The sequence below is a fragment of the Macrosteles quadrilineatus genome, unplaced genomic scaffold, assembly GCF_028750875.1.
Source record: "Macrosteles quadrilineatus isolate MER2022 unplaced genomic scaffold, UCM_ALF_1.0 Scaffold_9__3_contigs__length_116548681, whole genome shotgun sequence".
Taxonomy (NCBI): Eukaryota; Metazoa; Arthropoda; class Insecta; order Hemiptera; family Cicadellidae; genus Macrosteles; species Macrosteles quadrilineatus.
This window is the reverse complement of record NW_026542602.1, coordinates 46538289-46564700: the sequence shown is the minus strand read 5'-3', so window position 1 is coordinate 46564700 and position 26412 is coordinate 46538289. Positions and strand designations below refer to the sequence as shown.

The 26412-nt window shown below is 35.1% G+C and overlaps 2 protein-coding genes across 2 annotated transcripts; one reads left to right on the top strand and one right to left on the bottom strand.

Annotated features, from left to right (window-relative positions):
• Positions 1 to 153: 153 nt before the first annotated feature.
• Positions 154 to 12959, bottom strand: LOC129003055 (U6 snRNA phosphodiesterase 1). The gene is made up of 5 exons (XM_054431266.1): positions 12742 to 12959; positions 6617 to 6765; positions 4705 to 4888; positions 2369 to 2528; positions 154 to 380 (listed from the first exon to the last, which is right to left on the bottom strand). The coding sequence occupies exons 1-5, from the start codon at positions 12891 to 12893 to the stop codon at positions 186 to 188; spliced, it is 840 nt and encodes a 279-aa protein (XP_054287241.1). The 5' UTR covers positions 12894 to 12959; the 3' UTR covers positions 154 to 185.
• Positions 12960 to 15500: 2541 nt separating this feature from the next.
• Positions 15501 to 24249, top strand: LOC129004057 (M-phase phosphoprotein 8-like). Its single transcript, XM_054432436.1, has 6 exons — positions 15501 to 15583; positions 15835 to 15986; positions 17681 to 18409; positions 20990 to 21145; positions 21819 to 21922; positions 22966 to 24249. Exons 2-6 carry the CDS (start codon positions 15837 to 15839, stop codon positions 22994 to 22996), a joined length of 1170 nt encoding a protein of 389 aa, XP_054288411.1. The 5' UTR covers positions 15501 to 15583; positions 15835 to 15836; the 3' UTR covers positions 22997 to 24249.
• Positions 24250 to 26412: the final 2163 nt, after the last annotated feature.

Here is a 26412-nt window from a genome sequence, read left to right as displayed (position 1 = left end):
GGTATTACTAACTCAAGATAAATTGCTGGTGCAAGGTAATTTAAACCGTTTTAGGATTACCATAATTGGTTGGTACAAAATTTTAGACCCATGATAACCATGGATGTAGCCTAATAACAGTCTCAGGTAAAAATGGACCAGTCTTATAAATAATCTAGTTTATTTACAAACAAAAAACAAGAAAATCATAACAGTGCCATAGGAAAGGTAAACAATTTATTTCCAGTCTTACATAAACACTGAGTAACACTTAAACAGAATGTATCGGGATTTTCTGCAACATGAAGAGAAAACTCAGCCTGTAACTTTGGTAAAATTGACTCCAACTTGTGTTGAGCATCACCGACAACCCAGAGTACACTCATGTGAAACTGGGGGTCCTGTAAAAGAAGGCGGAAAATAAATAAAATAAAACTTCAGTACAGGTACAACATGATAAGTTATACAACATTTATCAATTCTTTGTTTGACAGTTGTAGCTGGTGATGGTGAATTTAATATTTTCAAAATAAATTACATCTTCAGATCCATAATCTGATTCCATTTCAGGCGAGATTGAACATAAAAAAAAATTGAGAAAATCCGACAAAATCTAGATGTTAGTGCTAATAACGTAAAAAAACACAGTTCAACTTTATAATAGTCAGAATATCGATAAACAGCCCAAACAAGTAAATAATCAACAAAATATGGAAACACAATCAAATTGGTAACCTAGTTTGTAAAATAACTTTAAACAAATTTCTAACATGCAATTCTATACAAAACTTAGTTAGGACAAAACTGCAGGGCAGTTTTAGTAAGTGGACCCAGTGGGCTTGGACCAAGGGCGTGAGGTAGAGAAAAAACTCACATGGAAGGGGAGGTTGTACAATTATCTCTCGGGCTCATAGGGTGTCTCTTGCAAACTGCGGGCCTAAAAGCCCCTATGCCGTTGCTGAGTATTTCAGAAAACTAAGCATAATAACAAGGTTTACGGAAGCATTACAGAACAAAGTACAGTGGAACCTCGATAAGAAGACCCTTGATAACAAGTCACTCTTGATAACAAGTGTTTTTCAAATCCCCTTGAATTTATTTTACCTCTAAACACATGGTATTGCAAACCTCAATTAGAAGTCAACCTTGATAACAAGACTTATTTTATAATCCCATGAGAGTCTTGCTATCAAGGTTCTACTGTAACTGTTGTCAGGGGGTATGGTATGACCTAGACCCAAGACCGATTCACTTTTTCATTTAATGTCCCCAGAGATCAAAACACTATTCCTTCAAATTTTATATGAGTGTCCTTGAACACAATAACTCGATTGTGGTCACATTTTGGTGAAATTTCGCATGAATATGTAGAGCATGATAAATTTAAATGAGTCCACAAAATAGCAACATGGGGTAATAAAAAAGGATGTTATAGTTTCAAATAATTTAAAAATTGGTTTTAGGAAATTTATTCTCTTAAAAGGTGAAAATGTCCAATCTATCTATATAATTGATACAATAAAATTTTTTATGCCATACTACACTGTTTTAACAAACTTCCCACGTAAGTTAGGATTTAGTCCAGAAAACATCTGTTAGCCGCCAGCTTAATCAAATAGTGATACATTATGTACTACTGTACTGTAATGAGTTTTTACCGGACACCAACCAGCTGATTATATTTGGCAATGAGTGGTTATAAAAACATAACCTCTCTTAGAGTTTATGAATAGTGATTGGTACCGTAGTCCTTTAGTCGGGAATATATAAGGATTTTAACAGATTTGTTATTGTTAAGTTAGCTTAGAGTAGTATGGCGTAAAATATCGTACGTACTCGTCCAAAATGTGTTTACCGGACTCGTATGGTAATCCCATACTCGACTTCGTCTCGCACAGGAATGAACACACTTGTCCGGTAAACACATATTTTCAGGACTAGTAACGTAATATAGTAATTCGGTAACATCTCTTTTTCACCCCTCATTGAAACAGATTTTTACAATTGAGGTGTCATTTCAATGCTTAAGTTTATAATCTAGCGGAGGGACGAATGATGATTAAGAAGGTAATTTCCTGTAGGACTTTGGCCCCTTGCCTTTAATTTATTTAATAAGTGTGATTTCAAAGATCCAGTGATAGGCTACTGACCTATTTTATTTATAAGGGGTTAAATGTGAATTGTAATTTGAATCTGACAAGTTAAAGGAAATATTTTAGTATATATCCATTCAGGCAAATGGCAATTCCTTATTCTGCAGGTTTACAACAGCAGGATAAATTTTAAATGCGGCACATTAATCTCTGTAGGTGTACATCCCAAAAAATTCCATAATCTAATAAAAAAAGTTCCTTAATAAAAAAATTAAAAAAAATAGTAAGTTACTTGCTTCATAGAAAGGAGGTAACCGGAATTCCGCCAAGCAGCCATCGAGTGCATGAGCCATATCACATAGATGTTTGGAGCCAGATTCCACTTTCAGTCCTAAAAATGTTCTGGTGCGCTCTTCATTGCAGTAAACAGCGGGTGGACCCAAAATTAATGTGAATCTAAAACAACACCTTACCAACGTTAGTATTTTTTTGTCATCCAACTAATAATCCAAACTAACATCATAGTCTAAAATCTTTGTCACAAAATATAATCTTTCTTTTTTTAAATAACTTCTTGATCAGCATTGTATGTGTTATTCAATTTACGGAAAGTAAATAAAAGAAACGTGATGATGATTGGAGTGTCCAATCGAAATCGATCAACATTTACCATCTTTTATGTAGGTATATTTACCGTCTTGTGAGTAACAGTATAAGCGTAAATATATGTTTTAAGTGTTATTAGATGTTTCTTTTATTTACTTTCCATTCTTTTTTTATGAAAATGAATGCAGAATTCTATAGTAGGGCCTATAATTATCTTGAAAAACAAATTGATAAATGTTTTGTGATTTAAAACAGAAATCTTGTTTTTGAACTGACTCTGTTATTGCATAGTTACTGGTAAATAGAACTAACAAGTCCAAAGCAGCACTAGAGACCCAAAAATCTGCAGATATGGGGTTGAGTCCAAAAACGAGGTTATCAACCATGCTGTCATTGATGGTATGAAAAGAGAAAGTCAACATACACCTAGCATCCTGACACCTGGTGTTAAGTCAAGAAATTACACACAGAGGCAGATTCTAGAAAAAATTGTCTTGGCATGCTTCGATCAACAGTCCCAAGCAGAAAAAGCTGTTTTGAGGTGAAGGGGGTCAGGTCCTAATCAAGTAATAAATTGGAAAAATACTATATCACCACACAGTAAGCAAATGGTTTCTGTGCTCTTTTTAAACCAGAAAATTAAGGGTGCGCTCTACCCGTCTGGCGCGCGCAAATGTAAGGGTTTTAGTTCTTCCTGATTGTAGCCCCAATTGTGAACCGATTTAAAAGATCTTGGTGTCATATTTTCCGTCAAATGTTATTGTAGGTTTCCCGTTTTTTAAAATTTTGATAATTTAAAAAAATTTGGGCTCAAAGGTTGGTGAAAAATGTAAAAAGAGGCGTTCTTTATCATGAGTTTTAATACATAAAAATAATTTTTAGAGAAAAAATAAAAAACGGGAGACGTGCAATAGATTCTTAAAAACAAGAACCTGGAATTAGTTTACTAAAAAGTTGAATGATAACTATGTAATCACGCAGACTCGAAAGGCTTGCAAGCGCTCTTCAAGGCGCCGTGCAGTGGCGCGGCCATGCGGCCAACGGCTCAACCCGTCGTCGGCTCTCCCACCACAGCCATCGATCGATATTTCCCCTCCTCTCGGTTGATTCTATTCTATCTTTGCGTCGTCGCCGTTTTTACGCATACTAGTGTCCCTGCTGCTCGAATTCGAGTAATTGCTATATATACAGGCGTTATTTTAAAACAAATAACAGTCATAATTCTGATTACTTTAAAAGATTCTACTCAAAGATTATAACATTTTTAAGATGTACATAAGAGATCGATAGAATCAAAATTTCTTATAAATATCTTATCACTCGAGTCTGACTCGACTCGTAACTCGAGTTCACGGCAGTTGGCGAGTCGAGTCACTCGAGTCAGGAAAGTACCCTACTCGTCACATCACTACTCCGCAGGGCACTGCACTGCCTAGCGGGGAGCGGCAGTCAACTCGCGAACCTCCTAGCTCCTCCCACCCCTTCCCCTCCAACTGGGTTGAACCGACACGGCGCAGTCTGGCGGACACTTCGAACATCGTTCTGAGATTTCCGAGCTGAGGTAGAGCCCACCCTTAAATCGTTATTTAAAGAAAACGGACGGTGAAATCTGCTGGAGTGTGGTAAATTTACCCTCTAACTTATTTACTTTTTAGTTTTACTCTAACGGGATACTTTTTTCAAAAAGACATGAGTTACTTCAGTAGGTAGGCCCTCAACAAACCTACATCACACAATATTAGACATGTTTGAAATGGTACATTGAACTTTCACAATAAATATTGAAAAGGGTTAAAAACGTTACTTGTTAAAATTAAAAATTAACTTATGTTAAAATCATGTGTTAAAATAAAATAGAGTGGAATAATAAAGCCATGAAACAGTCAATGTAGGAGTTTAATAGGCCAATTTGTTTTTGGAATTCTGGTAAATCCATAACTCCGAAGCATAGGTAGGCTAACTCTGATTTTCCAACTATACTTTTTTTTTGGAAACTAATAAACTAAAAAGTTCATAGGTACTTTACCTTGGAAAATGAGAAATTGCCAATCGTACCGAAGAGACAAAGCTTTCAATCCAATGATGCAACAGAACAACAGTGCGAGTGAGAGAAATATGTGTTTCTTGAATTGTCTTCAGTTCTATCCCAGCTTGTTGACCAACCAAGGTTAGGCCATCTACTAACTCTTCAAATCCTTCGCCAGGATCATCTAAATCAACAAACAACCTTTACATTTTTATATTAATTAAACTTTGATTACGATGTCAATGTTACATTAAATTAATTTATGACTTTACTGAGCCCACAGGTGATAATTATCACTGTTTGTGTCGGTCAAGGATCCATAAATGGTCCAGACTTCTGGAACGACGCCTACAACAGCCTCCTGAAGTCCGAGATGCCTCATGAAACTGTATTCGTTCGGTATGCAGATAACATTGCAGCTTTGATAGCTGCAAGTGGCGTTGAGCTGGCCCAGCAGAAACTGAACCGAGTCATGCATACCATCAACACATGAATCGACCCGGTCTCTCATGTACTCTGAGTAAAACCAAGAATGTGATTCTGATCAAAAAGTGGATTGTATCGTCGAGGGTGGGGGACGTTGTAGTCCGGACCGTTTGGGTGAGCCCTGAGGGGTTAGGTCTTGCGTTGGCCTGACTTGAAGAAATGTGACAAACAATCCCTGGACTGTGTCCAACAAAGTACAGGATTTTTTAGTGAGAAGTCTGATCAATTCACAATTCTCACAATACTGGAGGCTCCTGTGTGCGTAAACACATATTCCCTCCTCTCTTAAAAAAGAATTAGATTAATACAAGGCCTACACACCAGGGCATATTTTTGGGTTGAAGGGTTGTAGGATTAGTGTTAAATTATTGAGATAATCACATTGTTACAGACTAAGGGTGTAGCATAGAGCACAAGGGCCTAGATTTTTAGGATTTTTTGAGATTTGTATCCTTGTTACAGACTAAGATCATCAGGGTTTTGTTTTGAGCCATCAAAACGATTCTAGAACTTTTCTCAGGACCAAACCTGTAAACTTCTCATTACTGTACTACCGAGATCTATATATCCACACAGCTACACAGCTATATATTTAGAACGTTAATAGCAGTCGATATTGACCTTGCTGTACCTAGAGGGACACGTTCTAGAACCTCCTTCCAGCGTCGCTCTCAGCCGACACTTTTCGCCTACCTCAGCAGTCTGTCCAGATTGCATCGACTAGGGAGTCAAATTGCTACACACATAGATTTCTTCTCTGGATCAACTGCCTCCTTCAGAAGTCGGGTCGGCTCTGTGCTGAGCCAGATTATGTAAAAGTTAATTTACCTTGGTGGTGCCACTAATGGGCCACAAAAAGTACAAAATTAAACAAGTTTAATGTTTATTTTTAAACGTTTCTGCTATTGTTACTTTACATTTCTTGCTGCTTATTATCTGTTTATGCTGTTTATTGCTATTTCATATTTTTATTCACTGTTATTCATTATTGTTGCGGTTTTGTATTTATTGTTGGTTGTTATTTCACGTCTTTATCATCTCTGTTTTACACTGCCTCTCTAATCTTAATCTTAATTTCTTGTTTGTTATATCCTTTTTGTTATCAATTTCTAGTTCTATTCTGCTTGTTATTATTGTTACTCATAAGACTGAATTATTGCCTGTATCATAAATGTATTTATTATTATTGTATAAATGGTGATTACCGTTGAAATAAATGAAATGAAATGAAAAGAAATGAAAAGTATCATTTGAAATGTATGTGTAATCTTTAAACACTTAAGAGGTGCGTACAGGTTGTTTGAACAAAATATATACAGCCCTAACTTCTCAAAGAGCCATGGGATCTTAGCACAACAATGGACACTTTGAACAAATGTCTGTTGTAGCCTACCTAAAAAAACTAGCCTATTTGAATTTTACTTACAAGGCACAAACACGTAAGTTGACCAGTTCCCTCGCTCGTGAGGAAAGGAACGTATTCTTCCGTCATGAAGAGTAGGGTTGTCTTGTGGACTTTCATTCGGAACACTGCTTTTTTCATAAAGCTGTGATATTGTAGAAGGTAAGGGTAGTCTGTATTCAAAAATAAAATTTGTCTTTAGTACATCCTAAAAGAGAACCAAATATCCAATTGAAACAAGGGGATTGGTTCATATCCTGACTGTGAGCAAAGATGTTTATATGTTAAAGTTATTTTAATTTCATACCTCGCATGCTGTACATTGTTACCTACTATTTTGTTTGACTTGTGTGACAAACAATCATGGGTATACAATCCTCCTCTTAATTAGGCTAATTTAATCAAGTCTTAAAACAGTGATAAACACTTTGATACATGGGCTATTTTAGGCTGATTGGTGAATGGTGATTGGCTCATGTATGGTGAAAAGAAGTGGAATAAGCTTGGGAAATTCATAAAACTTAACATGCAACATGCTACAACAATGTTTTGTAGGTTTATAGTATAAGTGAGCTTAGGCCTAAATTAAATGTCACCAACTAATGTAACTTACTTTTTTACTCAGCGACTTGTTTTGTTTTGTGTGTTGACTACACCAATGGTATTTTTTACATTTTGAAACAGAACGGTCCAAACCCTGGTCTTATCAGTATCAAACCTCAAAATTTTTGTTAAATGATGGCATGACTTGAAATGATGAAATGATGGCTTAATCCATAGCCCAATAAATCACATCTGGGTCTGGAAACGATCTCGCTTGGAATTGAACCAGTTGAGACGTAGGAATTGGCTAACTCAGGAACTCGCTAACTCGGTCGTGTGGCGGAACTGGCTAACTCTGGAACTGGCTAACCGTCTCAGTCAGGAATTGGCTAACTCCGGAACCCGCTAACTCGATTTTGTCTCGCGGCGGAATTCGCTAACTCTGGAAGTCGCTAACCCGGTCGCGCCCACTGCTCGGAGCGTTGCCAACCTTGTACGACAAAATAATCGTACACTAAAATGTCAGTGTCTATAAAGATACAGTAAATGTTATTGTTTTATGTTATTAATTCCACTTTTAACAGATAACTAGCCCAAAGTAATTAAAAGACAATTAAAAAATCATGAAAAAGTTTTTTTTATTAAACTGTACAATGGCCAGTTAAATGTTTATGATTTCGATCTTAAATATAAATGCCATCAGTATAAAAGAAAAAAATAGAATATGAAAAATATTCAAAATTTAGTTTAATTGGTAATAAATAATTAAACCTCTACGAAATTAAGCTAAAATACACGCAAGTTCTTAAACACGGAAAACAGATTTAATTGTAATGTCGTAATAAACCAAACCATTAATTAATACAGTCATCAACCATCGTAACTTTCATAATTAATTCATAGATTTTAAATTAAATGTTCGTCGTTGAATCGTCCAACTTACGTGTACAAATATGATGACATAGACTAATTTTTTATCTAGGCCTAATAGTTTGAACCAAAGCATTGTAGACCTACTAGTAAATAGTTGCCTAATTCTAAAATGTGTTGAATTTTTTAGCAATAATGTTACATGTTTTAAAACAGTTTTTAGATTGTACACCTAAGCACCACTAGTAAAAAATAGGAGAAGATATAATATTCATATAATAAAACGTGACAGGGTTGTTTTAATTCACGATTCTTAATAAACTAATTGACGGATTTTCCTGATTTGAGTGTTGGGTTTCCTTTATATTGCTTTCACAAACGATATAAACTATACCAAGCCATTGCTCGGTTCACCGTTCCCCAGTACTGAGCTACACAATAGACAATAGCTTTGTTTTTGGATAAGATAGAACCAGCCTGGAAAAAACTCCAGACTTTTAAAAAGTAAGCCTACTGAAAGACGTAAAATTAATATTAATTCAACAAAATTAAGAGGATGACCCGGGTTCTACACTAATAGCCTACGATAAAAGAAATTTACAAGTTGTATTTATGCATAGACTAACTAACTTTTAATGCAATCCATGAATACATTAGGCCTACCACTTTATAATGTATTGATAAATATTTATTTAAATTCAATAGCTCTATTTAAAAATACATTACCACTACAATGTAATTCTGTAATGACGTTTAACGTGTAAATTTTATTATGATTTATGATTTAAGGTTACTACAAGCCCAGTATATAAAATACGAACTCAAAAATTTTATTTGCAGAAGTTTACAAAATGGTACCTATTTATTCGAATAAAAGAAACAAATGGCGGACTACGAAAATAGATATTTCATAACATGTAATAGATCCAAATTAAATGTGCATTTTTATCTTTTTCATACCAATAAGCTACTATTTAAGTAAGAAACCCACATATAAAACATACTCCCTTATATTAGTACATTTCTCATCCTTACGGATGATCTGAAGACAGTTGTATTGTTAGTTCTGTCCGGTGCACTGTCTTTAGAGGTCGTGTTTTGTTTACAATTGTTTCTTGTTTTCAGTAATTTAAAACCTCGTTTAACCAAATAAAACGTTCTAATCACAACTAATAACACGTCCCCTAGTTATATAACCAAACAGTAAGGAACAAATCATGAAGTTAACTATAAAATAATAGAAACACAATTTTGTCGACACTAGCGATCAGTGTCACCGGACATGAACTAGACACGAAAAACGAGCTTCAAAGTTTACAATGGGATGTAAAGTTTACTTGTGTTCGTTAGTCTATGCTTAAGACTATAATGCATTTTCCACCCTAATAATCATAAGAACTTCTCTGTGGTTAAACATACTTCAAAATATATTTATTTTATCGACTACGTTGCTCTTACTCCTAATTAAGCGTAGGATACGACATTATGGTGCCGATACGATATAGGTACTACACTTTCGGCAACACTGGCCAAAAATATTCGTGCTTGGCTCCCATTGGACGGCCCGCGAGGCTTCTGATTGGGAGTTAGCGAGTTCCGCCGAGGGACCGAGTTAGCGACTTCCGTACGAGGACGGAATTCGCTAACCCGGCTCTAGAGCGGGTTAGCGGGTTCCGGAGTTAGCCAATTCCGAAACCGAACAAGTTAGCGAGTTCCTCTCATCGACCAAATTTGAAGATAGGGCATTTAACATGGGGTTAGCGAGTTCCAGAGTTAGCCAATTCCGCGGACCCAACCAGTTAACCCTAGCAGTGGCCAATGTTAGAAGTGGGGAATGGCCAACCCATTTTGGCGATTTTGCAGACCTTTTTTTGAAAATTCGTAAAAATTCAACCGTACAAGTAAACCTAGCCAACCTCATATTCATTTTGTTCGGAAAGAACAGGAGAATCTAGAAATAGTAATATCATAATGATTTAGACAGTGTATTTTATCGGTAAGGTGAAAAAAATAAAAAAATTTGATTTTTTTTTTGAAATTTCAAAAGCGGCCTCGGTATTTTTTTTCCTACGGATTTTTTATGGGAAATTCATTATATACATTTTGTAGACATTCTAATTCCCTACATAGAAATATATAACATGTTAGGAAAATATTTTTTTTTATAAGTTTTTGGGGCGAAATATAATGACAAACGGAGAACCGAAAAAATTGAAAACCGTACCGTGCTAGTTTATGTTGTAAAAAGTTCTATAATATATGTGTATACTAATAATGATATATACATGTTTGTAAAGCTAATGAAGTAAGGAATAAAAAAAAGTCATAAAGTTTATGGTAAAAATAATTTTTTACCTATAAACATACGTAGATAAAATAATGTTTTTATATTTTAGCGATTTCTCGAGAAAAAAAATTCACAGTATTTAGTATACAACTTTTGTACCAAATTTTTTTACTTCAAACCAACATAACAATCTTGTAGTGTATTCAATTACCTACATAAAAATGTATAACATGTTAGACATATTTTTTTTGTAGGTACGTAATAGGGACATAATAATACAATAACCGCAAAACCGCAAATAAGTGTAAACTATAGCCTACAGTGTTTGTTTGTGTTGTGAAACATTATGTAGGCTGATGATATGTAGCCTACATATTTGTAAAGCTAATGAAGTAAGGAATCCAAAAAAGACATAAGTATGATGGTAAAAAGTTATTTTCACCTATGATTGTGTATCAATTTGAGAGACCTTTTTGAATTTTTTGCGCATTTCGAGAAAATGGAGTGTACAGGATTTAGTAGCTTATATAATTTTTTGCCAAATTGTTTACACCCAAACCAATATAAACATGTTGTAGTGTATTCATTTACCTTTATAAAAATGTATAACATCTTGGGTAAATCATTATATAGCATATATAGCACCTCTGAATGTCAGAATCATTTTTGGACATGATGCTAACAAAATACAGGAGTAGGCCTATTTAGTATAGGCTATAACTTTTTTACAAAATTTTTTACCCCCAAACCATTATAAACATGTTGTAGTGTATTCATTTACCTTTATAAAAATGTATAACACCTTGGGTATATCATTATATAGCATAGCATGGCGAACTAAGGTCCGTCTCGTACAACAATCTCTGAATGTCAGAATCGTCATTTTAGGACATGATGCTAACAAAATATAACCTTTTATGAACACTATTTCACACAATTCAGTAATATTTATGCATAATAAAATGCATGAAGATTACTGTTATACACACACACAAACTTCACTAACACTAACACTACGAACTAATAACGTAATTAGTAATAAATCGCAGATAACACCAGAGCGAACACTCACGGCAACAACAAACAATGGCGAATACACAAGACAGCTGTAGCAGTAATGACTTACTTCCGTCGTCTACATGCGAGCATACAGAATTAACCCTGAGTGCAGGGCTGCCACTCTCTGAATCTAAATTTCTTCCTCTTCAAAATGATATACTATATGACTAGTAATAATAAATTACACTGTATGTATTTCGTATTTTCCACATCGTCACCTGGAGTCGATTGGCCATTTGTTAAAAATTTCGAAAACAGCTGTTTTCATAAAATCGTACCGGTTGTGCAATCAATATATCGTTATAAATATTACTACCACAATGAAGATAAAATCAATGGCTATCCAGTGGTACCACTCGCAACATCCTACGACGAAAATTACCCAAGCAGGGTAATGCCAAACAAGACGTGTTTTGCTAGTTCCCAAGTGTCGGCTGCAAAAGTCGTGCCGCGTCGAAAATTCATTTGATTTCTAATCGTCGTGACATTGTTATATACCTGCTACAGAGTTTGTTTATGTAATAAAATGAAAGTTCAGAATGTGATCTTTCGAATGGTATATATATTATTCTCATCTGAGTTGATTGTAAGTGTTTTTTTTACCGCTAAAAAATTTTTGGCCCAGATCGTCACAAGGAGTCGTTGGCCATTCTAAGCATCAACGTCAGATCGTCACCAGGAGTCGATCGGCCACTGCTAGGGTTAAGTAAGTGCACACCCACTTTATAATGTTTTAATAGCGTAGTTTCTTTACTAGGCTAAGTTTTGCTAATATCGATTGAAACTGTCGATTTGAATAGTAAACCTTAATTCGATTTCTTCATCAGCAAGTTTGCTTTAGTTAGGTTAGGTTATGACAGTATCCATTTTATACCCTTGATGAATTCTTGAATTCAACTATTCTAATCTAGCCATTAGATTAAGCTTATTTAGCTACCAACCATTACACTCACTTTTTTATGTATTTTACATAATCTGTGATTTTGTGTGTTTGATCTAGGCCTATTTTAAGATCTAGCCCTAATTTGACTATGCCAGGTGCAGTTTCTTAACTGGGCTAACTTACGCTAATATTGATTGAAACTATCGATTCGATTAGTAAACCTTAATGCGATTTTTTCACCATCAGCAAGTTTGGTTGGTTAGGTTAGGTTATGATAGTTTAATTTTATAATAGATATATTTTAAAACATTAATTATTAATCAATATTTTCAATTCTATACCTAGTTTCAATCAATATTAGCGTAGCCCAGTTAAGAAACTGTACCCACTATGCCTAATTCAATAAATGATTGATCAATGGCAATCAAGATTCAGATTCTGATACATAGTCTTACTTAACGAACGATGTTAAAATAAAGAGAAATTTTGACGAAATTGTCTACTTGCCTATTTGCATCCTGGTTCTTACTAACAGGAATGAGGTTAGTTGACACATTTGAACAGTTTTCAGTTATTGAAGTCTCATCTTCACTATCACTGTCACTATATGTATTAATAAGCATCAATCCAGATTCTATATTTTTCCCAGGCATTGCCATCCCTCCAATTTATTTTGTTTTAATTTTAGGTTTAGGTTCAGGTTCAGGGTTTGTTTGTTGTCTACTTTTCTTTTCATCTGCAGAGTTTGTTTACAGGAGGTTTTTTGACAGGCTTTTTTCTTCTGCCTAACCTAACAGCCCTAACAGGCAAGACTTGGCATAACAGTCTACGGTGGGGCACACGGAAGATTTCTCAGGTGCCGTTTGACGTCACTAACTGCTGCGTCTGAAGAAACAGACAATTAATTAATTTTATAATTTTTCTATTATTAAATTGAACCATAGATAATTGAACTGTCATAACCTAACCAAACTAACCAAACGTGCTGATAATGAAAAAATCGAATAAAGGTTTACTAATTTAAAAAATATTTTTGTTCATAAAATAAAATTATAAACGCTTAAAATTCAATTTTATAATTTTTTTATTATAAAATTAAACTGTCATAACCTAACCAAACCATCGAAGTATATAAAACAACTTGTTGTGTTATATAGTTCGATGAACCAAACCAACCAAACTTGCTGATATGAAAAAAATGTTGACAAAAAGTTAGTGCTTACCAGCTGGATTCGAACGCGGTACACTCGGATTATCAGCCCGACACGCTATCCACTACACCACCGAGGCCGATGGCTCAACACCGTATTGTTGCGGTAATGGTGTTCCCTCAAAGTGGCGTCAGCAGTTAGTGAGGTCAAACGGCACCTGAGAAATCTTCCGTGTGCTGTTTTGTAACAGCCTAGGCCTAGAACCACGGCCGCCTTTACTACAGGCCGCGGCCTAGAGTTAAAGGCGGGCGTGCTAGAACCCTAGAACAGAACAGCCATGAGTCAAAGGACAGGCTTAAAAGAATCAAGTACTAAAAATAATACTCAAATCACCGATTTTTTCTATTTTTTTTTAAGTTTTTCTAACATTGAATGAATCAATTATGAAAAGTAGACTATGCATACAGCATAGATCGCAATAACTATAAAAGACTAGATTGCATTATATGCTCTGTGCTGGTTATTTCATTCGGCTTCTTGGTTTCAACGGAGTACTGTCGTTATCTTATCAAGGGAATATATGTCTATATATATATATATATATGTCTTATCTTATACATGATCTTATACATATCAGGCTACACACAGGCTACACCCGTGACAAAATTCACTAAATCACTGTCCTCATTAGCAGTGGTGGTTCCAAGGGAGGGGGGGCTACAGAGGGGCCCAAGTCTCCCTCCCCTAGCACCCTTGCTTTGATAAATACATTTAAACATACCTTTCATCATAAACCCGTAATGGATGTTTTTTTGACACAGTCAAGGACGTTAATTGCTTTTGAAGTCACCTGCTAAGCTTTTATAGTACCGAATTTCCCAGGGGGAGGACCCATTGATCCTTTCTAGGGGGTGTGAAACGAAAACCCTTGATTGCCCCTCTATTCATTAGGTCCTAGAACTGCCACTGCTCATTAGTTTGATTTTCAATTAAATTATATTACGTAATCTGCAGAGGCGATGTCATATTGCATATCAAAATTACATTAATTTGGTGTTATTAGTAACGTGAATCATTAAACATCTCCGTACTTTCATAACGGGTACATCGATGGACCCCGCATTTAAATTGAGCAATAATTGTAAATAAATGAAGATTTGTTTGCCAGTTCTTATAAATAATGTGCACACGGTAGCTCCGTATGGAGTGTAGCCTACGGCTGCAGCAGCTATGTCAGTGCACCGTTAGGTGGTCGTACTGATACACGAGCTTAGTTCTGAACATTAAAGTGCACGATCCGGTTGTACTTATCCTAAATTTATGAGATACATTGAGTGAGAAGAACAAAAATGTAAGATTGCATCATGGACAGTAAATAGTTCGAGGGGGTTGTGTACAAAATAGTTCGAGGGGGTTGTAGATGAGTGTGTTAAAATTAAACCAAATAATGCATAATTGTCTTAAAAACTAACTGACAGTTCTTGACAGTTGTAAAAAAATGACAATGGTTGTATAAAGATTGACAGATTTTTCCAAAAAATGCGGCTGGACCGGTGATTAGAGCATGGGACACGGGGCTCCTATGTTGGAGGCACGGATTCAAATCCCACACATTTTTTGTGTATTTTTACGCCAGCGGCATTTTTTACGGTTTGAAAGGGAACAGTCTAAACAAACCCTGGTCTTGTTACTACCATTGCATTTGAATAATGCAAGTAGACTTACCTTCCTACTATCTCTATCGCAGAATCTTAATCCAGTTGGTATCCGTGATGGATTTGTGTAAATTAAATCTAGAATACAGCGATGTTGAGCTTCTACAGCTTAAAGTTTTCCGTATATCTTTCGGTGTTTTACATTGCAGTTATTTCGTGCTTTACTGTTTGTTATAAAACTGGTTTAAATCTATAATATTTGTTTTCAAGTTTGTTCGTTTGTTGATCTCCTCTCGTCCTCTGGCACACAGTTAATTGTTGCCTTGGCCTTCTACAGCGGCGCAGCGCGTCGTCTCTTTTTTTCTCTGTTCTCTTGCTTTCTCTCTCTCTCTCTCTCTCTCTCTCTCTCTCTCTCTCTCTCTCTCTCGTATTCTCCCGTCTCCGCCGCGTTCCTCGGCGACGGCGTCCACTCATTCCACACGGCGCCTCTTTTCTCCGATACACCGACACGACAACAAGCGTCACGGTCACACACAAAGAAAGGTTTGTTTTTATTATTTATTAGTTAGTTGTTGTTGTTGTTATTCTTGTTGGTTGGAACTTGGAACGTTTCAGATTAAGATTAATACGTCAAATTACTTTCTCTTCATCTTGTTTTATACCGGTTTCGCTTAGTTTTACTTTGTCGATCCGATAAAGGATTATTGTGTACTTCTCAGGTCCAAACAAGAACGGTAGGGCTTAGAAATAGCTTATTGGTAAAACTTAGGAGTGACGCTTTGGTTGATCTATAGATATGGCTAGAACATCGGCTAGAGCTAAAAAGTCCAAACAAGAGGTAAACAAAAAGAAGGAAGAAGCCAAAAAGCAAAAAGAAAACAGTTCAACAGACAGTGAAGGAGCAGGCGAATCAACTGATAAAGAAAATGATAACACAAACTATGATGTAAGTAAAGCAAATGCAATTTAGGCCTATTTCTAGTAAGAGGGTTCGAGCTCATTTCTTAGTTAAGGTCCCTTTCTTAAGTTAGGAATAAGTAAGTTTTGCCTGCATTTTAGTTGGGAAACATTGTCTTGTTATGTTCATAGGTCTAAGTAACTTAAACAGGCATCTATAAGTAAGCAGCCTAAAGGCTAAGATTACGCAAGTAATTTCTTATGTATAGCCTAACTCACACTAGGCCTATCTGGTCCCGTTTTAGCTGGGTGAGAGAATTTTCATGATAGCAGTGGCAGCGGAAATAAAAAACGTGAAGAAAAGCAGAAGCGTTTTGTAGCTGGGTGTCAGACGTGACTGTTGCCACAGAGTGCCATGTTGCTCTTAAGACCAATAAGTTACAGTAAATTGTCTTGTCCTAACCTAACCCAACTCAACCTTACTTAATCTAGTTTTGGTAATTTTGGCGCTAACTCAATTTTCTGCCGCTTTTCCGGCTGTATCTCCGTTAATAACTTATCCATTTGATTTGAAAATTCTTGCTAATTCTTGTTTAACTCGTTTTTACTGTTAATTTGAATACCCACATATGATTGGTTTACGCAGATTTCTTTTTTTTTTCGCCGACACTTTTCAGGCTGTTTCTCTCTTTAATATCCATCGGATCCTGAAAATTGTTGGATATTCTTGTTGAGCTCGCTCTACTGGTTATAATTTGAGTAAGTACCCGCAATGTCATTTTTGGTAAAAATATGTTTTCGGGGTACCTACCGGTATTTCCTATATTCCGGGTAACTTACTTAAACGGGTCGTTTCTGAGAAAAACAACAACCATTTTTTGGAATAAAAGTGAAAATTCAGACATTTTAAAATAAAAATTTAAATTTCAGGTGAGGTTTGGAGGTTGATATAATTACCGAGATATTGGCATGACCAACAGTTTGAATGAGCCCAAGTTGTAATACACGTTGTAATAACTAAGATAAACTATTAAGTTAGGCCTAATCTGTGAAGATGAAGCTACGAGGAACGCAAATAAACGACCCAAACTTACAATCCGAAGTCTAAGTTACTTAGGGTTATAATAATGCTGTTAATTTAAGTACCGGTAACAATCAAAATTGACTAAATTAGGACTAAGTTAGTTGATTTATGTCAATCTATTTGTAACTTTTTCTTTATAGGCTAAAGTAACATAGGCTACATATTACCCTTCCGGTTTTGATTCTCTCAGTCTTCAATTGGGCCGTAAATGGGTAAATTTTTAGGGTCATAAATGGGAAAAACATAATTTTACTTCAATCATAAAACCCCCGTAATCCTCCGTTCCCATAGTCTGATAATGCTGGTCCACTAACTCGTTCAAATAAACGTAGGCTTACACGTTTGCACTGAATTTCATCAAACCGGATAGTTTTTACTTGAGTTATCGTGGTAAACTTGAATGGACCTATAGCCTATATACTGTTTATGTATATTTAGGCCTACATATATGAAATTTAACGGGTGGTGTTTTTGGCCTCTAGAGACATAAAAAAAGTAAATCAGTCCCTGGTCAAGGTCATACCATGAGACCCAACTGTACGGCGATAGCTTATTCCCTTGAATGGGAAAATCACTAAAAAAGTGCTGAGTTGTTTTAGATGTTGTTTTAAAGAAGCAATTCATTAATTTGTGACTAATTAAATTTATGATATTTACAGGTTGAGAAAATCACTCATACCCGTATCTTCAAAGGTAAAAGGCAATACCTGGTAAGATGGAAGGGTTATACAGAAGATAATGATACTTGGGAAAATGAATCTGCATTACAATCCTGCAAAGAAATATTAGATGCTTTCAAAAAAGAGCACCTCGGCGAAGAAAACTCTGATGATGAGCCTCATGAGGAAGAAGAAGACAAAAAGATTAATGAAAACAAAAGAAAGAAAGTTGATAAGAAGACATCAAAGAAGACAAAAAAATCAGGTAAACCATCAAAATCCAAGACAGACGATGAAGATGCTGGTACTGAAAAATCAAATGAAGAGGAACTCAATGAAGCAGAAGAAGAAGAAGAGCCTCACGAGGAAGAAGAAGACAAAAAGATTAATGAAAACAAAAGTAAGAAAGTAGATAAGAAGTCATCAAAGAAGACAAAAAAATCAGGTAAACCATCAAAATCCAAATCAGATGATGAAGATGCTAGTACTGAAAAATCAGATGAAGAGGAACTCAATGAAGCAGAAGAAAAAGAAGAAAGCAAAGTAAAGGGGAAAAAAGGGAAATCTACAAAAGAGGTTGAAAAAGTCGCTGAAAACAATGTAGAAAAGAGTCATGATGCCAAAGGGAAAAAAAGAAAATCTTTGAAAGAAAAAGAAATAACAAAAACTAAGAAATCCAAAAAAGATGATAGTGATGATGAACCGGTAACAGACGGTAAGAATTATGAGGTAAGTTCTGTGACATTAATATTTTTCACCATTCAATACATCTAATTCTTCAAGTGTTTCCTTTTCAGATAAACACTAAATTAGTTAGGTCTCAATAGGTTTCCGTTTAGCTTACACACTCCTGATTTGGATGGTATATCATTAAGTCAACCAAACAACTTTCAACTTCTTAAATCTTTTTTTAATTAAATAAGTACACAACTAGTCAATAGAATCATTCATGAGAAATGTCAGTAGCTTTTTGATGGTTTGAAAATTTAAACTAGATCCAGCTGTTCCTGATAATTGGTATAAATAAACAATCAGTGGCTAAGGAAACAGCTAATCTTAGTCAGTAACAAAGCCACTAAAGCCAGGAACACAGATGATCTCGCACCATTCTACATTCATCCTTCACTCATACCGGCAGGCCTATTTGAATTTTAAAATATGCACCGAGGTAGCGTCCTTCTCTCCATGATTGATAACGGACTTTTCGGGATCGAGGCCAGTCCTGATAATGGGTTTTCCAATTAAACCGACGTCCCCAAAAACTCGTTCAAACGGACCATTTAAATGCGTATTTGACTTAAACTTAGGAGAGCATTGTATTTAGACACGTGACCACTGGTCGCCAATCTTTCCCACGAGAACGGTCGTTTCAGTACCGTCCACTTCCTGCCGATCTAGTCTGGTTAAACCGATGTGCTGATAAAAATTGTCCGGTTAAAGAGAAGTCATTTCCGCCGAGTGTAGTCTGGTTAAACCGATGTCCGGTTTAAAGGTGTCCGGATAAGAGGGAGTCTACTGTAGATTGTAGGCTACTTTGAAGCTGTAAGTCCACGTTCTTGTAATACAATACCCCTGCCGCAACAAATGTGCAGACTAAACAAATGTCCAGTTTATAGATAAAATCAGTATACAATACAAAAAAAGTTTAAGACTAAACAAAATGCAGGCCTAGACTTTTTGGCCAACCTATATTCCTGAATGGTGTCTACTCTCCGGGAAATTCGGGTAAACCGGGACACCTCCGGGAATTTTATCTTACCTTGAAATGTCCTGGAAAACTCCAGGAATCCACCCAAACCTTCGGGAATCCGGAGCCCGGTCATCGGAATCGTCGGCTAACCGAAACACTACAGCTTTTGTTTTGAGACAATTATCGATGTCGCCAAAACCGCAAGATATGCTCACGGGTATTGCCACGATCCTGGGAGACGATTATCGGTGACGCCGAAATGGCAAGATATGCTCACGGGTATTGCCGCGATCGCGGGAGAGGATTATCGGTGTCGCCGAAACCGCAAGATATGCTCACGGGTATTGCCGCGATCGCGGGAGACGATTATCGGTGTCGCCGAAACCGCAAGATATGCTCATGGGGAATGGCGCGATCGTGGGAGACAATTATCGGTGTCGCCGAAACCGCAAGATATGCTTACGGGTATTGCCGCGATCGCGGGAGACGATTATCTGTGTCTCTGAAATCATAAAATATTCGAACCTGTATAAAATACTTTTCTTTGGAAAAGTTTTGTTTCAAATTCGAATAACAATAATTATTAATAATAATATTAAATTATTATTAGCGGGTTGCGATTTGTTGAGCGGGTTCCAATAGTAGCTCTTAAAATTCAGGAATTTGTCTTGAATTCTCCTGGAAAACTCCTTGAATTTTTTAACCAGGTTTAGCAGACACCATGTCTGCCTTTAAGGATATTGCTTATCAATTTAAAATGTAAAACTTTACTCCTAAATATTTTATTCTTTTAGCGAATTTCCCATATAGGGAATAAGCTATTACCGTAGTACTCATGGTAAGACCTGGACCCGGGACCGATTTTTTTGTTCGTTTTGAGGTCCCTAGAGGCTAAAAACACCATCCGTTCAAATTCGTATATATATATATATATATTTATATATATATATATGTGTCCGTCAGCACGATAACTCAAGCAAAAATGATCCGATTTTGATGAAATTTGGTACAAACGTGTAAACGTACGTTTATTCGAACGAGTTCGCGATCCAGCATGATCGGACCATGGGAACGGGGGTTTACGGGGGGTTTATGGGGTAAAAATAGGTTTTTCCCATTTTTGACCCAAAAAACTTAAAATTTAGCAATTTCTTTCCAAACCATTTTGTAGAGCTTAAAAAAACAAATAATTTAGTATATTGAAGTGTTATTATGCGCCTAATGGTCACAGAGAAAATTCCAAAAAATTGTAAATTTAAAATTCCCATGTTATTCTTATGGAGAATAAGTAAACTGTTGTAGTTTGCTTGTTTGTGAACATATTTTGATCAAATTTGGAAAATGTTTTTATTTTTTACTAACTATTCAAATTTTACAAAAAAAAAAACAGTTTTACCCTCCCTGATGCAGCAAACCTAAGTACTTGTTAAACTAATTCTATTTAAATCAAGAATAAATGTTATAATTTTAAGTAGACATTTCAGTGTAAATCCAATCAGTCAAATGGAAATTCGCTTAGTCTGCAGGTTTGCTGCGGCGGGGGTATTTTAATTTTGAGTCCATCTCTTAAAAAAAAAATTACTTGTGTCCATTAATCCTAACTTCTTTTACTATTTTAGGTGGAAAAAATTCTTGAAGTTCACACAAGAAGGGATGGCACCCGGGAATTCCTCATCCGATGGAAGGGATACAAACCCGCAGACGACACTTGGGAGCCTGAAGCACATTTGGATTGTCAAGAGCTCATTGAAAAGTTCATGGAAAAGGTTGATAAGGTAAGTTTTTGTTTTTAGAGCTTTTGGTTGGACCCAATGAAGAGAAACTTGGAGATGGAGTCATACTTCATACTGGCTCCTCAAAACTAAATATTTTGGACTATTTGCAACAAGATTGTCAGTCATGCTGATTTTCAGAATCTAGTTTTTGGCATCTAGATTCACACTGCTGAAGGGGACCACCAATAGAATTTGTACTAGACACAAGTGACTAGATGCTAGACTTGACTTAAGTGTACCATTGAATGTTTCCTCTGTATCTTAAGGTGATTGTAATTACTTAAAATATTCAAGTGTGTGTATGAAGTTTAAATAGTCAGTTTTTGTTTCTGCAGCCCAAACAACAGAACTGATAATTGTATGACAGTTTTTTAGTTGCCATTGGTAGTGATTCGTCACTAAGCCAAAACAACAAGATACACCATCTGATGAATATACAAAGTAACCTTTTACAAGTCAAATCTGAAATTTTTATAAACTTCTAAACTTTCCTTTCCAACATATAAATACTGGTTTTTGTTTACTCTACTAGGGGCTCCTGTGTCGTGGGTCCGCATAGGACCTAACAGTGTGTCCTGTTAGTGATGATTACGAAAGTGCAACAAAACTCTTGTTAAGTAAACACAATTTATGCTTGCTTTTTTAAAGTAATCTGTTTATCATTAATTTTCAGGCCAAGGACTTTAATAGGAAAGAGCTGAGAGAACGATCAGCGACAAAACGTTTCGTCCCTTTAAGCTCAAGACGTGGCAATCAGCGTAATATTAGTGGCTTAAGGTACATAACAGTTGTTCTACCTAGATTTAACCATTGGCTTTTGGATAAACAAATTTGCACTTTTACACAAATTATTGCTCACTGGTAAGATAAGCAAAGAGCAAAGTGTGCCTTAAACTTAAACCTCAAATAAGAGAGAATATTGTACATCAACACACTTTGAGAGAAACATGGAATCACCATCAAAGCCCTTTAATGCCTTCAGCACATGAACATACAACTTAACATGTTTTAGATTTTACACAGTTGTTTAATTTTTTTACAGGATCCAAAGTCAATGACAATAGTAAAATTTTTCTATTGTAAAAGCACTCCACAGATCATAAATTCGTAACAGATGTTTCCAAACGTTGAGTGACATTACAGTAAGAACATTTTAAAAGTTAAAATAAAATACAACATAATTTTTGTATAGAAAACCCCAATTCATGCATGCAATTTAAGGCACTAAGTTGTTAGACACAAACAAAGTAAACTGATTGTAGATTTCATTTATACGTTTGTGGCACCCCAATGTGTGGATTTTAAGGTTAATCTTTATTAAGGTTTTTAAATGAATTAGATGATATGTTTGTAACTGACTAAAAGATAAGCAGGTATTTTTAGTGAAAACAATTTTTAAAAGCCTAATAATCAATCACGGCTAAGTTAAGTTTCAAACCAATCAAAAGCTAGTGATTTTCAGCATCGAACAGTCAAAATTCTGATTACCAGGCGAGTAATAGGCTACTATCCAATGAGCCATATCGACTCTGTGCAACATATGGCAACATATGGCATATTCCTTGCTGAATTCGCCTCGCAACAAAGAAATAATCATGGATGTGCTACTAATGGAATGAAAATTAATGTCACAGGGATTGTTTAAATTTTGCTTACTTAATCTGACTTCCATTTTTAGCTGTAGAAAAAAATATTTCTCTGACAAGATTTTTTTCTGTATTGGAAAACTTCTACTACAACCTATGAAATGTTTTTTAATACACATTTTAGCTCGTGTAGTTCAAAGCAATATAGATTATCATAAAATGTTTTTCTTACAGGCCATGCTACGCAGAGACTTACGAGGATTGAAGACATAAAAACACCTCACGTTTGAAGATCGTAGGTTAACAGAAGATGGCATCGAGTGTGTATTAGACTATTTAAGACTTTAGTGAGTGAGTTTTAATGTGTAAAGTCAACTCTAGAGATAAGATCTGAATTTTGTTTTTTTTAATTACTACCACAAATTGTAGTAGCTAGAAAGTATTATCTTCTTTAAAAAAAAAATAACAAGCTACAGTTCTATTTGCATCAGAATACATACTTGAGATGAAACAAAGCTATTTAAACAAATAATATTTGATTTTTTTTAAGTAGGGCCAAGTTTTCATTATAAAAAATTGTTGTCGTTGTAATTGTTTGTGTTTTTTACAGATTAATAAAATAAGTGTATTGTATTGAACGGTGTAAATGTATTGATATCATAAAGTAGAAGTTACTTTATTTGTCAAAATAAACGGTCTTTTACCTAACATTAAATACTATTTTGATTACATGTGTCTAATTTAAGTTTATAGCTTAGATTATGTCCTTGAAAATTATCATTGTTATAGACTAGCCGAAGACAATTTTATATTTAACTATTTTGACTTTTGACTTAATGTAACAATCTAATGTAAAGTATTGATCACCTTCTAGTATTTCAACTAATGTATAAAATAGTAAACTACCCTAAAATAAGAGACAGAACCAACAACTAGAAGTCTAAATTAGAAGTCAAGTTCAATTGATTGATAATTCAATTCTGCAAGACCGGTATGCACACTTTCAAACTTTCATAAAAGTAGCTGAATTGAAACTGAATCAGAACTCGCCTCAGATTTTCCAATAGGTCTGCACTATTTAAAGTCAACGTTAATGGTGTGCTAAAGGAGTATTTTGGCTTTCTTTTTCAGCTCTGAAAATTATTTAAAAAATGTATATGCACATGTTTTAAAACTTAGGGTACGGTATGTACAAAATGATCATTAGAAGTTGTGTACAAATACTTTGCGGTTCCATAAACCTTGTTAGATTCATATTGATTCTGATGATTATTGATGTTTTTATGTTCTCATTTCTATCAGCTGCCTTCAGTCAAGTAGCACAACAGTTTATTCTAGAGATATAAGTACGTTTAGTTTTAAAGATTTTATGTTGTTAACATTTTCTTAGGTTTATCTCATAGCGTACTGATTATGCAATTATATGAGAGAATATAAACCTGTTTTTTTTCCTCTCAAAACATGCAAAGATGTTTTATTTTATGTTTATGAATAAATGTTCTCTATTCATACATTTTATTGGTTGTCTTTGTCTTTCCTCCTGCTAAATATTACACTTATTGTGATGAAGATCTTAAGACTAGGGCTGTATTTAGTTGAAATTTGTTCCTACTGTTGAGAATTACAAATATTGTGATAACTCCAGTTTGAACTTTAATATCTCTGCGATCATTCATCCGATTGTGTTGGAGGAAAATTAAATTGAAACATTTTAATATATTTTATGTGGGATCAATACAGTTTATTTCGTATTAGTTTCTGTCAGTCCAGATTAAATTAAGCAAAACAACACACTAGCGTTTGTCTACCATTTCTACCATGAACAATGAAAAACATTATTTTTTATTATACATGTGTCCCATAAGTAATGTGCCAAATTCCAGAAAATGGCTTTATGGGATAAAAACTACGATAAAATTTAGAAATAAAATATGCTTTGTTCCTAGATATCCGCCACTCGTATATTTTACAAATAAATTTTAATTTTGAACCTTTTAAACCAAAATTAAAAAGCATGTAGCTAAAAATGGTTAAAACACAAATAAATAGGCTTACATTGAACAGTTTTAGTAAATTATATTTTTAATAAATTAACACATGAAAATACAAAAAAATAAACAACACAACTGAGAACCATTTAACGTGACAACTCGTTGAATGTGTTGATGTAAATGAGGAAACAAATTAAATATGAAAAAGCTAACAAGATAGAATGTTTACAGTTAAAACAATAATTTTATAAATTTTCCATTGTATGACACAATCAAACCTCTTTCTTGTCACCTCCCTCATTCTTCCATTTATCCCATGCCATGATTTTTATGATAACACCACTGATCAAAACATTGAGAAAAATCACACTTTATGTCTCATTGTGATATCTCATGGGAGTTTTAATTGGCCTGTAAGTGATTATTGTGGGAATTAAAAACATCTTCTCTGTAAAAAAAGTTGGAGAGAAACAGATGAACTAAATACAATCTACTGCAAAAACCCTTAATGAAAAATCCCCCTTGGATATAGGAAAAGAAAACAACTACTTTAAACACCTCAACACTGAACTTTTTGCAAGGCCAACACAGTATATGTGACAGCTATATCCCTTTAATACTTTAGTACTTGTGTCTTCTTCCAGGGCCATAAAAACTATTTATTGATTATTTCATGTATTTACTGAAACAGCCCGTCCAGTCTTCTCATTGAATTTTAGTGTCCCCCCAAATTCCTGTGAACATTTTCAAAGACTTTCCTTCATAGAATTCCTCAAACCTTACTTTAAAATGCAGCATGCATCAGGCTGATTTCCATTAGCCGCTAGCCACAAATGAAATGATCAGCATTTCTTACCAACCAAAACAAAAGAACTAACTAAATAAATGATGATCGTAGCCTAACCTAATCCAACAGTTGAAATTTTTTTTTTGTAACAGTTTTATTAACAATCTGTTTTGCATTAAAATAAGTAAATATTATGGCATTTTTAACAATAAAATAAAAATTTGAATGCATGAGTTAGCAGCTAAACAGCTTTAGCACTAACAAAAAAACAAAGAAAATAAATTTCAGAGCTGTTGTACAAATTGAGTCGGAAGGTCTAAAACATTTTCTCTTTTTAGTCTGTAGACATGTTGACTGTTGTCTAGGAGGTTGAGGGCCAAATGCCAAATGGTTCGGGTGATACTCAAGCTTTGAGATGTATTTTTTACTGCAGCTCGTAACTTCTTCAGTAACAAATGGAATTTTGCAATCATTGTGAATGGTGACGTTGGAATATAATGGTGAGGTTGGAAGTTGAAAATAACGAAACAAGACTAACAGCAATGCAACAATGGAACTCAAGAAACACATGTTTTTAACCATTGATCGTCTGTGTCAGCTGATTGGGGCTGTTTACAACAAATGTTTTTTTTAACGGACACCCGTCAAAGTGGGCTTCCTGGCCTCCTGGCACGCACAGCCATTATAGTACAGAAAACCTTCCGTCAAAGTGGGCTTCCTTGTACGCACAGATTTTAGTACAGAAAGCCTTACTTTGGCGCACACCAGTTTGTTTGGAACAACTCATGAAATGAAGTGACGAATAAAAACGATGACTGCCGATTACGTTGACAATAAAATGGTTTACATCTACAAGACAAAATTACTAAGTCATAAAGCTAAATGTTAGTAGCTTACTACTAT

What these genes read in the sequence shown, in the direction of transcription:
- LOC129004057 (XM_054432436.1), top strand. Translation starts at nt 15,837, where the DNA reads ATGGCTAGAACATCGGCTAGAGCTAAAAAGTCCAAACAAGAGGTAAAC. An exon ending in CAGACGGTAAGAATTATGAG is followed by an intron (nt 18,410 to 20,989) that starts GTAAGTTCTGTG and finishes TTACTATTTTAG; the next exon opens with GTGGAAAAAATTCTTGAAGT. An exon ending in TCATGGAAAAGGTTGATAAG is followed by an intron (nt 21,146 to 21,818) that starts GTAAGTTTTTGT and finishes ATTAATTTTCAG; the next exon opens with GCCAAGGACTTTAATAGGAA.
- LOC129003055 (XM_054431266.1), bottom strand. Translation starts at nt 12,893, where the DNA reads ATGGCAATGCCTGGGAAAAATATAGAATCTGGATTGATGCTTATTAAT. An exon ending in AACTTACGTGTTTGTGCCTT is followed by an intron (nt 4,889 to 6,616) that starts GTAAGTAAAATT and finishes TTGTTGATTTAG; the next exon opens with ATGATCCTGGCGAAGGATTT. An exon ending in GCAATTTCTCATTTTCCAAG is followed by an intron (nt 2,529 to 4,704) that starts GTAAAGTACCTA and finishes GTGTTGTTTTAG; the next exon opens with ATTCACATTAATTTTGGGTC.